This window comes from Eulemur rufifrons, chromosome 29, assembly GCF_041146395.1.
Source record: "Eulemur rufifrons isolate Redbay chromosome 29, OSU_ERuf_1, whole genome shotgun sequence".
Classification (NCBI taxonomy): Eukaryota; Metazoa; Chordata; class Mammalia; order Primates; family Lemuridae; genus Eulemur; species Eulemur rufifrons.
Window position 1 is genome coordinate 44964223 of NC_091011.1, and position 13216 is coordinate 44977438.

At 40.8% G+C, this 13216-nt stretch overlaps 1 protein-coding gene across 1 annotated transcript; it reads right to left on the reverse strand.

Moving 5' to 3' along the window:
* Positions 1–9255: 9255 nt before the first annotated feature.
* Positions 9256–12618, reverse strand: PEG10 (paternally expressed 10). Its single transcript, XM_069461826.1, is given in 2 exon segments — positions 9256–11415; positions 11418–12618. Coding segments are annotated over 2 exon segments (2262 nt in total). The 5' UTR covers positions 12502–12618; the 3' UTR covers positions 9256–10237.
* Between the last annotated feature and the right edge of the window lie 598 nt (positions 12619–13216).

The following is a 13216-nucleotide window of genomic DNA, read 5'->3' on the forward strand; positions in this document are numbered from 1 at the left end:
TTATTTTACTATAATAAACACCAAACATATATGTATATACATTCATGTGCCACATAATGATACTTTGGTCAATGACAGACTACAAATAAGACAGTGGTCCCCTAACATTGTAATGGAGCTGAAAAATTCCTATCATTTAGTGACATCTCAGCCATTGTAAAGTTATAATGTAATGCATTATTCACCTGTTTGAGGTGATGCTGGTGTGAACAAACCTTTGTGTTGCCAGTTGTATAAAAGTAGATAGCACATACAATTATGTGCAGTATGTAATACTTGATAACAATAATAAATGACTATTATGGGTTTACATATTTATTACTATACTTTTTGTCATTATTTTAGAGTGTATTTCAATTTATTATTTAAAAAAGTTAACGGTAAAACAAACTCTGGCAGGACCTTCAGGAGATATTTCAGAAAGAGGCATTGTTATCACAAGAGATGACAACTCTACGCATGTTTTGCCCTTGAAGACCTTCCAGTAAGACAAGATGTGGAGGTGACAGACAGTGATATTGATGATCCTGACCCTGTATAGGCCTGGGCTGATGGGTGTGTTAGTTTTAGTTTTTAACAAAAAAGTTTAAAAAGAGAAAAATAAAACATTTTCAAAATAGAAACAAACTTATAGAATAAGGATATGAAGAAAGAAGAAGGTATTTTTGTAACTGTACAATGTGTTTAAGTTGTGTTATTACAAAAGAGTCAAAAAGTTTTTTAAAAAATTAAAAAGTTTATGAAGTAAAAAAGTTATGGTAAGCTACGGTTAATTTATTATGAAAAAAGATTTTTAAAAATAAATTTACTGTAGCCTAAGTGTACAGTGTTAATAAAGTTCTCAGTAGTGTACCGTAATGTCCTTGGCCTTCACATTCACTCACCACTCACTCATTGACTCACCCAGGGCAACTTCCTGGCCTGTAAGCTCCATTCTTGGTAAGTGCCCAATACAGGTATACTATTATTTTATCTTTTCTACTATATTTTTAGTGTGCCTTTTCTATGTATAGAAATGTTTAGATACACAAATACCCACCATTGTTTTAAAATTGCCTACTGTATTATTACAGTAACATGTTGTACACATTTGTAGCCTAGGAGTAACAGGCTATACCATATAGCCTAGGTATACAGAAGGCTATATTGTCTAGGCTTGCGTAAGTACACGCTGTGCTTTTTGTACAATGATGAAATTACATAACAATGCATTTTTCAGAATGTATCTGTTAAGTGATGCATGACTATATTTATACTTATTTTACCTATATTATACTATATTTATCATACCATATTTGTATTATGAACATGTAAAATAACTATAGAATATATGCTAATATATACTAATATATTCAGTATACTTATACTGTATTATATTAATACTTATTTTTTATACCATACTACTCCATTTTTGTAATAAATACTAAATTTATGTAATATAATATAATATACAATATAGTATTAGTTTGCTAGGGCTGCTATAACAAAAATGCTGTTAAACGTCCTGTCAGAGTTGGTGTTTGGTGACACCTCTCTGTTTGGCTTGCAGATAGCTACCTTCTTGCTGTGTCCTTACATGTCCTTTCCTCTGTGTGGGTATCTCTTTTCCTAGAAGGATAGCAGTCCTATTGGATTAGGACACCACCCTTATGTACTCATTTAATCTTAATTACCTCCTTAAAGGCCCTATCTCCAAATAGGTCATATTGTGGGTTAGGGTTTCAACATATGGATTTGGCGGGGAGCGGGGTACAGTTCAGTCCATAACAAATATATGTACTGTATGGATTAACTATACATGAAATGTAACAGTATAGAAGTAATCAACATTTAAAAAATCCAATAAAAAACTATCTAATCCATCTAAACTACATTTTTCTATTAATGAACACATGACACACACACACATTCACATTTCTTTGGAGTAGGCGTAGAAGGCCACCTTTTAACCTCTAGGGGAGTGCCAGTGATGGTCTGGTAATCTTCTCTTGGGTAGGGAGGGATACTTTTCCTTCAAGGTGGCCCTCTAAGCCATCACTGTGGGTTGGAATCACTATGAAAGCCCTCATTGCAAAGAAGTACAGAAGTCCAGAGTCTTGGGCCAGAGACTTGATCTTCCAATGTTGGGGAAACAAAGCAACAGTAGATATTCAGCAGCAGAAGCAAGTCTCACCAAGTTCTGAATGATCAGTATTGTTATACTTAGTAAACTCTAATAGGATGCACTAAACATGCTTAGTGCACATGTGTCTCTGCTACCACTGGTCAACTGGTGGTAAATTTTACATATATGTAAGTCAGTCCAACCCAACATGTCTCTCCTGAGAACAGCTATCACTGGAATGGAGACAACTCCTATATATGGGTGTTGACAATGTCCTGAGGACAAACTGGTGCTTAAGTTCTATTCTCTGTCCTTATATGCAATCTATATAGGCCAAGTCTTATAAAGGTAGGTGCCTAGGCATATCTATCTTGCTTTTGTTCCCCTTAACTTCTTGATGGGTATGAGGCAGATCAGCTTCTTGGGGGGCTATGTAGGTGTCTACTCTGCACAATTTTCATCCTCAGATCCAGAATTGGGATGGAGGAAGGGAATAGGAAGGATATTTTAACCTATAGCCCAAATTGCATTCTATAACTTAGCTTGACCATAACAAAGGTGCATTTTAATCCATATCTAATGTCCTGTATTCATTCTCAAGTAGGTTCAAAAGAAAAGAGAGATGATGAGTGAACACTCTTCCAACCTAAATGTTGGATTTTAGTAAAGTTTAGCACTTAGTAACAAGGTTTAAACCCAGTTCTCACAGTTGGGCATTATTTCAGTGTTGGACTGACAAGGTAATTTGATGGGTCAATTTTGTGGCCCTAAAGCTAGCAAAATGCCATTCACCCTACTTTGATTAAACTTAAGAACTACTGGCAGTGATGAAACTTGGGGTGGTAGTCAGGTGACTCACAGTTATAGGAATGAGCACTGTATAGTCTTTTTAAAATTTTTGAATAGATTTAGGGGGTACAAGTTAAATTCCATTCCATGTTTACATTGTATAGAGGTGAAGTCTGGATTTTTAGTGTACCCATCACGTGAATAGTGTACTTTGTCCCTCTTAGGGAATTTTTTCTCCCTTTCCTCCTACCCCTCCCCCCTTTTGAGTCCATTGTACCACTGTGTGTGCCCTTGTATAGTCATAGTTTAGGCCCTGCTTATAAGTGAGATGCAGTCTTGACAAAAACTTAGGCCTAGAAAGTGGGATGTTGTGCTATTTTACTAGACTTACTCTAATATCATATTGATGTAAATGAAATTTAAATAATGTTGAAACTTAAAAATAGAATAGACAGAAATGTTTTTGTTTACTTTCTTTAAAGATGAATTTTATCTATAGTAAATTTTCATAAGGGGCTGTCTCTGAGTATAATTGCCACCTATTTTTTCCTTGGTTTTTGACATGGACTGCTTGAGAAGAACCAGCCAATGATACAAAGTTATGTAAGTTGTGATTAATTTTAATTCAGGGATTTTTTTTTTTAATGTAAGGACTATAAGGCTAGCTATAAAACAATAATTAATGATCTTTCAAAGTTTCACTTGCTTACTTTTTAGAGTTATTCTTTTGGGTCAAAATGTTATTCTGTAAATTATCCTGAGTTACCGGGAATTGGGATTCTAGATATATAGGTGTCAGCTATCTCTAGGGATTTATCGAGGAATAGAATTAGGGAATTTTATTTTGTGCTAAAAGTGTTGCTTGGGAGATTAATTTGGGAGGAAAGAGCCCTTTGACCTCCCTTTCTCTTGTTCATCCTTTCTAATCCTCAATTGAAAAACACTAGCAAAAATAAATAAACATTTAAGAAATTGAGTGTATGCTAGGAGAAAACCTCAAATATCAAATATTATGCAATAGCCTTTGTCTGTACTAAATGATGATTAAATGGTGCCTACTCACAAACGACTGGGGCCACTATGGTGCCTAAGAGCAGCTGGGGTACCCTAGTCCTGTGGTTTGAGTATGGTTTGTCTCTACCAAAACTCATGTTAAAATTTGATCCCCAGTGAGGTGGTGTTGGGAGGTGGGGCTTAGTGGGAGGTGTTTGGGTTATTGGGGGTGGATTTCTTATGAGTGGCTTGGTGCTGTTCTTGAGGTTGTGAGTGGGTTCTCACCCCCATGAGATTGGATTAGTTCTTGTGGAAATGTATTAGTTTCCTTGGGAGTGGGTTGTAATAAACCAGGACATCCTTCAAGTTTTCCCATTTCCATGTGTCTGCTTCCCCTTTGACTTTCTCCACCATGTTGTGATGCAGCACAAAAGTCCTTGCCAGAAGCCAGGGCCACACCCTTTGAACTTCTCAGCCTGCAGAACTGTGAGCTAAATAAACCTCTTTTCTTCATAAATTACCCACTCTCAGATGTTCTCTTATTTATAGCAACATAACCTGACACCTGGCTAGAGAATTCTTGGGTGTTCACTTTCCAACTGCATTAAGTGTCTCAGTCCAGAAGTCTGTGTCCCACATTGAGTCCCCCCAGACCTAGCCTACTGTCTCTTTTTTTTATTTCAGAATATTACGGGGGTACAAATATTTAGGTTACATATGTTGCCCTTGCCCCACCTGAGTCATAGCTTCAAGCGTGTCCCTCCCCCAGATAGTGTGCACCACCCCTCATTAGGTGTGAATATACCCATCCCCTCCTCCGCCTCCCACCTGCCCAGCACCCAATGAATGTTAGCACTATATGTGCATATAAGTGTTGATAAATTAATACCAATTTGATGGTGAGTACATGTGGTGCTTGTTTTTCCAATCTTGTGATACTTCACTTAGTAGAATGGGCTCCAGCTCTATCCAGGATAATACAAGAGGTGCTAGATCACCACTCTCTTAAACATTGAAATAAATCCATAAATTATGATTGATTTCTTTGCCCCCCCTACACTTATTTCTCTCTCCATATTCTTCCTGAATACAGTCATCCCTTGGTATCCACAGGGGATTGGTTCCAAGAACATGCCCCTCCCACCCCATCCCCTGCAAATACCCAAATCCACAGATGCTCAACTCTTTTATAGAAAATGGCATAGTATTTGCAGGTAACCTATGACGAACCTCCAGTATACTTCAAATCATCTTTATATTACTTATAATACCTAATATGATATAAATGCTATGTGAATAGCTTTGTACCATGTTGCCATATTGTTTATCTGTATTATTTTAATTATTGTATTATTATTTATTTTTCTGACTCTTTTTGACCCAAAGTTGGTGGAATCCAAAGATGCAGAACCTCTGGATAAGCACTAAAGGCTGGGGATTGGGTGTTTATTTAATTCCTCTGGGAAAATATTAGGTGTTTTGGGTAATAAATAGTTTTTAAATAGTTTTTAAGTATTTTATAGATTATGTACCAAATAGTCTCCCATTCTGCTGTGCACGTTCTTTATCTTTATTCAAAACCATTCATCTTAGTTTAGATGATGATTAATTTGTTTACCCTCCCCAACTAATAAGTTCTTCCTTCTTGTAGATCTTGATTTATCTCAAATTCATTAGTGTATTTTTTGAGATGTGTCTGGGTCAAAAGTAATTCTTCTCCACACCGATATTAACTGTCTTTATATGTTTTTAAAAGTTGTTTATTTTGCCATTTTTGGGAAATAAACATTCTTATTTTGTGCTGCTGATTTAATCAAAAAGGCAACTGAGAGCTCCAATCAGTGGAGCAGGGGCCTCTATCAAGATTGGCCAATGAATGTACATTTATGTGTTCGAAGTTAACATAGTGTGGTCCTCATTTTAAACAGGTGTTCTGATTAATTACTGGTGTCCACTACACTGGATAGGAGAGTTTCTTTATATCACCTCCTTCATTAAAGTTTTTTTAAAAAATATTGCTATGGCTGTGTAAAGTAAGTTTAATGTTCCGGACTAGCTTTGGGATCCCAGCTATGTAACTTAATATAACCCTGAGGCTCGGCACCTTTTTTTAAGTTTTATTTAATCACATGGATTATGGAGAGAAGTGGGGGTCTGGAGGAAGAGGAGTCTAGGTGTAACTGAATAGGAATTAATAGGACATTTCAATTTTCTTTTGAAGTGATTTGATGAATCACTTTGATGGCACATTGTTTAAATTATAAGTAACCCCCACAAGCAGCCATTTGATAGCTGAGTGGTTCTTGGCCAAGCACCCTCACTCCCATATTTTTTCAACCCCACCACCACCCTGCAAACCACTGGAGTCTGTGAACTCTGCTACATGGACAGCTACTCAGGGTATCCTGCTTCTGAGGGAAGATGGCTTTTAGTTGTGTCTTTTCATCATTAGCCCTAGATCTTTCCTTTTAATCATCATCTTCCCAATAAACCACTATGTTTATGTAATTACCATGTCACATGAACCCTTTGAAATTAGAATACTAAGAGTCCCTTTTTCAGATTTTCTATGGGCAACCTATTATTCTTTAACTTTGATTAAAGTCATTATATTTTAAAATCTGCTAGGATGAGGGCTTCATGAATCCTATTTGCCACTTTTTCCTTAGATGAATTTCACTGTCTCATAGATGATATGTTAGTGTTAATTGGTATAAAAATAAATATGCATGTTGCTTCCCCACACATCTCTGTTGCATTTGATATGTCTTCCTCTATGTCCTCATTAATACTTTATAATTTTCTATTAATAAATCTCAAGTATTTCAAGTAAAATTGATATTAAAGTTTGCCCTATTATGTCACTAGAGTTGCTATTAATTGTATGGCTTTATTTTATATGTTAAAGTTTTACAGCTGGAATAATTGGTTGATTGGATGGAGTTTTCTGGTTATATAATTGATAGTTGTGTGATTTATATAGTCTTTATACCACCACCCCCCATTCCAAACTCAACCCTACCCCACCCTCTCCCCAGGCCCACACCTCCCCACTACCCCACCCTCTCCAACCCCCTCTTCCCAGGCCCCCATCTCCCTACTACTCCCCACCTTCTCCACCCCCTTCTTCCCAGGCCCCCACCTCCCCACCTCCCTACTCCCTCTTCCCAGGCCCCCAACTCCCCACTATCCCATCCTCCCCAACCCTTCTTCCGAAGCCCCCACCTCCCCAATCCCCCACCCCATTCCCTTGATGATGGTAGACGCTGAAAGGATCAGGACACAGTTTGTACTTAACCACTAAATCTTTATTGAATTTTTATTATAACAGCAATACAATATTAGTAAATGAGAGCAATACAGAGTAAAGAGAATACAGCAATATAGTTTGAAGAAGGGGTAAGGAGAGGAGGCAGGGTAGGGGGAGGGGTTCTGGCAGGGGTGTTTCTTCATCACTTTCTTATAACTTCCAGGAATATTTACCATCCATCGTAATCAATTTCCTTCCAGCAAAAATTTCTCAAAGGGTGCCCATCCATCTATCTAGGGCCTCTATTAAATTGTTAATCCAATCACCTTTGAACTTTCTCCCACTAGGCTTTTATCCATGTCCAATTCACTTTAAATGGGTTGATCTCCCTGCAGTTCCCCCCGAGTTTATTTGGAATCTTTAAGGGTAGCAGTTATAGGGTAAAAGGTCACAAGTAAGTACACATGTCCACTTAGAGATAGCTAATACATAATATCATTCTAACTTTCTAAATAACCCTACCCACTTAAGATTAATAGTCCCTCCCACCCAAAAATGATTACATAGATCCCCTATTAAAGTGATTAGACAAAGAAATAAAAACAATGCAATTTTCCACAGACCAATTCAACAGCGTTCTACAATCTGAAACAACAAAGAACTTTAAGTCCCATCAGGTAAGTGTTCTCTCTTTAGATGAAAACGTAGCATGATTCCCTCTGGGCTCTTCATTTCTGCAGGTGGTCCTTCATTTCCATCCAGGTCTTTTTCCAGCAGGGTGTTCTCTGTTGTCAATCTTGGAACTGTATCTGATATGAGATGTTTGTGGTAGATGACAACTGGATCAATTCAGGAGTCCAAGAGGTACCTGCAAACTTAAACAGAATTCCAAACTGCACCATATAGATGTGCCCCTCTTATTTTGTGCACCTGTAAGTTCACTGTAATACTTCACATGATTTAATCAAACTAAGTCTCCTTTTTCCAACATCTAAGACAAATACCTCATTGTTCATACTAAATTGACCCTTCAGAAATGTATGTAAACTTTCTCTGTTTCAATATCCTAGCATAATGACCTTAGCTAGTTCTTGCCTTTGCTCCCTTTCTAACTTCTTCAGACATCAAATTCCCTTGCTTTTTCCTTTCTGATGAATCAAGGCATTTCTGGTGGAAAATGCCAAAAAAAATTTAAAGGATTCAGTTAACAAAAGTTAGATCAACAGCAATGAAATAAATCAATTAAAGTGAAAGGAAACTTACCCAAAGGAAATTTGACCAAAGGAAACTTACCCAAAGGAAACTTACCCAAATTTTAGTACTATAGAATATATTTAAAATTACTTATCCTTAACATCTACATTTATAGATAGCACATATAGCAATAGAGCATAGCACACACTGCCAAAAAGTTAATCACAAGCTTCAGTAAACAGTCAATGTGTCAGGGACTTTGTGAGTTGTTAACCCACATCACCATGCTCTCCCTGACTCTTCCCATCGTTGGCCAACTGCTCCAGACTTTTGCTTGCAGTGGTGGCAAATGTCCGTGTGCACATGCGGGGGCTGCAGACCATGCCCATTTCTAGGCACTCTGCAGCTTGAAGATCACTTGACAACCATAAATTTGACACAGAATAACTTGAATTCAAATGTATGGAGAATGAATTGGTACAAGGTAAACTGAAATGATGTTTCACAATAGTCCAGAAGCACAAACACACCATTTTAAAATTACTCAAAAACACGAGTGATTGACAAGCTTTCTGATTCCATTGAAGAAAAAAAGTGTTGTTTTGTATTGAGTAAATAGCCAATTAGGTTTCTTCTTTGAAACTGTTTACCATTTTGTGTGATTTTTAAAGGCCCAATTGATCGAAGTGAAATTATATATGATTTTCAAATTGAAGACTGAAGATGAACTGCTTTACAAATACTCCAGTGCTGAGGAGCCTCTCTTTCACAGTGTTGTAAGAAGTTCACAGTAAAGAAGTATCTTACACTACATTATCACTTTTACTTAGTTTAACAGTAAGAATTTGTAATTCAATGGAAATTTTTGAAAGCATAGTCACCACTTTAAAACACTGTTAAAGGACACTACCACAGCTAAAAGTTTAAAAGTATTTAAGCATGCAAGAACAAGAGTGGGTGATAATGAATACGTGAAAGAAGATGCTGATGAAAAATGAAACTTCACCATCAGACTCCTCTCCATGATAGACAATTTGAAATAAAACCATGTTGTTTTCTACTGCTCAAACCGTGTTTTGGCAATTGAAGCCTGCTTCTCATCTCCGTGTGCAGCAGCAAAAATGGAGTCTCAGCAACCAGGCAGGAAGATGACACACATCCTGCAGCAGGGTTAGTGGCAGTAGTAAAGAATTAAAAGAGAGAGGTTAGACAAACAGTTCAAGGTAGTAGCAAGGGACCAGGTTAAAGGAAGTCAGGCAGTCCCAGGTTAGCACAAATCGTCCAGGAGACACCAGAGGTGCCACTGGATTGAAGACAACTCTTGTGTTGTCTGTTGCAGAATCCATCTGAGAGAGCACTTTCTTTTCAGGCTTGAGGTGTTTCACGCCATAGGGCTTTTTTGCCGGCTTCCGGGAGAACTAGTCGAGTTGCTGCTCCTTGAGAGTCGACGGAACCATGCAAATGGAGTTTGAAGATGGTGAAGTTTCTAGAGGTGCAGCAGGAGGATCACGGAAGCCTTTCCATGCTGCACCAGTACTTGTGGCTTCCTTTATAAGGCTTCGGTCCTCCAGTGAGGGTACCGAAGCTGCAATGAAAGTCATGTCCTCCTCCTCCTTTTCTCCCCCTCCGTAAAGAAATCAGCATTTCCTGTGTTTGCATCAGCTTCTCTGTAAATGTTAAGGAATTTGGCAGCCTATAATTTAGATGGTGACAGAGCTTTCAGGCTTCCAGGATTAGTTGGAAAGTAAACTTGATAATTATTTTAGTTAGATTAGCAGTCATATGATGTGTGCCAGTCCAGGGTGGCCCTGAAGATACAGTAGCCTAACTTAGCACACAGTCACTGATTGAGAAGCTGAACAGGAATCAATTTTGAGGGCAGAGATCCTCAAGGACATGACAGGTATTCACATGGTACTGTAGGATGGAGGCGGTGGTGGGGGCGGTGGTGGGGGCGGCGGTTGCGGTGGGGGATACTGTGGTACCGGAGGCTGGCGGTACCAGTGTGGATTCCAAGTGATCATAACAGGTACGTAGAGTGATCTTCCTTGTCCATCTCGTCCCACTGGGTACCAGGCGAATCCTACTGGGTAGGTCGGGTATGTGGTGTACGTGGGATACGTCTGATATCCAGGTACTTGAGGTACATATTCAGTGTAAGTTGCCAGGTGAGCTTGGTCTTCCAAGTTTGGAATAGATAGACGAGGATACTGATTCTGGATAGTGAAATTGTTTGGAGCTCTGCAATCATAAGAAACTTGCAGTTTCCACCCCCTCTTCACTTGGAGAACCTGTGCTCCATTAGGTGCAATCGTTGGAGTAATTAGGCCATCTTTTACATTTCTTGCCACAAAATCTCGGAGAGCTGCCATTTCAGGTTCAGACAGTGAGTACACATGTCCACTGGGAATGCTGTGTGCTCCAGGTATCATTTCTATGTTAGGGTCAACCAGGCGGTGATCTGGGTAGACGTGCTCATCTACTGGAGTGTACACATTCTGGACATAATAATACCTCACTGGTTGGTAAACTCTGTATCCGTCTACTGGATAGTAAAGTGACGGCTGTGTTGGCGGTGATGGCAGGGACGGAGGTATTGGCGAATACATCCGGCAGTGGTAGCGGCAATATTCGGAATCAAAGACGATAGATCGAGTGCTCCAGGTGATGTTGGGGTCATGTGTGCTCAGCCAGCGAACCCCCAGGACGATGGGGAAGAATGGAGACTGAGTCACGTCAAATGAGATCACCTCACGGTGATCTGCCAGGTCAACTATCAGGTCGTGGGTTTCGTGGACAACTGGGCCCGATGCTATGGGGCGCCCATCAATTGCTTCCACAAGTATTGGCCAGTCCTTGACTCTTATAGGAATTCCATTTTGAGCGACGTATTCGTGATCAATGAAGTTGCCAGAAGCACCAGAATCAATCATGGCTCGGACGAACAGGGTGTGTCTGCCCGGAAGATGAATCTGGAGCATCACTTGCAAATGTGGAGAAGAGACAGCATCATCTTGTGGGGACCTTATTATTTCTGGCCCGGTCGCTGAAGGTCCCTCTACAGCGGGGCCGGGGAGTTTCCCGCCGGCGAAGATTTTGAGGCCTTGGCAGGACAGTTGTCGGCGTAGTGACCTCCTGTTCCGCAGTAGAGGCACAGGTTCAGCTTTCTGCGTCTTTCTTTTTCTTCCTGGGTCAGGCGCATGCGGGCGCCTCCCACGGGCTCGGTGGGGTCGACCTGGTGGTGGCCTGGCGGGTGCTGCAGCACCAGCGCCCGGGGCGGGGAGCGCGGCTTGCGAGCGGCAGCGGCGGCGGCGGCAGCGGCGGCGGCCCTGGCCAGCCTTCTCTCAATGTGAATGCACAGGCCGATCAGCGCGGACAGCGTCTTGGGGACCTCGAGGTGGGAGAGCTCCTCCTGAATGCGGTCGTTGAGGCCCTCGTGGAACTGGTCAATCAGCGCAGGCTCGTTCCAATCCAGGTCCTGGGCAATCATCTGGAAAGCGTTGGCGTAGTCGACGACAGACCCCATGCCTTGGCGCAGACGTCTGATCTTGCGTTTGGCAGCCTCTCGCCTCTGAGGGTCTTCAAAGACATGCTTCATCTCCATCATGAAGGCTGGGTAGTTGTGCATCAGGTAGTGGGATCGCTCCAGCTTGGCTGAGGCCCAACGGGCAGCACGGCCGGTCATCATGCTTGTCACGAAGCAGACGCGGACACGATCAATTGAGAAATCACGGGTACTTTTTTCCATGAAGATCTGGCACTGGGTCATGAAAGGAGCGAGCATGTCTGGGTTGCCATCGAACTTCTCAGGAAGGTCTTCTGGGCACTCTTCCTCGATCGGAGGGGGTGGGATGGCAGCAGCTGCAGCTCCTTGGAGCTCGAGGTCATCCTCTTCCTCAGGGGTGGGCTCCACTTCCACTTCCACTTGCTCGCGAAGGGTGGTGTTCTCCTCTGTGAGCTTCTGCACCTGGCTCTGCAGGTTGTTGTTCTCCTCGGACTGCCTGATGACCTTCTCTCTTAAGTTGTTGATCTCTTCAGAGAGCTCATCCCTCCTGCGTTCGTTTGTGTTGGGCACGCAGGGGCTCTTATGGCCGCTGTTCTTGTCCTTGTCGTTGTTGTTGTTGTGGGGGGGAGGAGGAGGAGGAGGAGGTGGGCAGTCGGCGGGACCCATGGCGATGGTTGGGGGGGGAGGAGACCTCCCGGCTGCAACTTCACTTCTTTGGGGATGGAGGCCTGGATCCTGGCCCCCTCTTGCACCCCTTCTTCTCTTTGTTTTCAAAACCCGCTTATTTCTGCAAATGAAGATAAATGTATACATTGAACTTATCCATTCAAAGCAGCACAATGCAGACTAAAAAGATTTAACATTTAAATCATCCCCTTGCTCTACTTGCTTACATTAATAATTAGTGAACAAAGTAAACAAACCCTCAGAATTAGAGAGAAAGAAGTTATCAATCAGGACACTAGATAACAAAAAGCACACTACTTTTTGATGTCCAAAATGACCTTTTCTTCTCAAAAGCCACCTGTTCATTATGATTCAACAATACATAAACTTTATCAATAGTATGCTTACCTTACAGACTATAAAAGAATGTTGAGACCCTCCAAACAAGTAGTTTTATACCCAAGGAACAAAGCAAGAAACTTTCAAGGCAAACATGGATACCAAATAAATTATGCAAATTAAAGCCAAAATAATAACCTGCTATCAGAGAAGTTAGGCAAAAAATAACTAATATTCAAACCAATAGGGAACCAGATTAAAAGAAGGCAATATTGAAATCACAATGCCTGTATTCAATAGCCCTGGGGAGGGGACACTCCAGCCAACTGCCATGACCCTGGTCCATCTCTACAGAGAAGATAACTGATTAACAAAT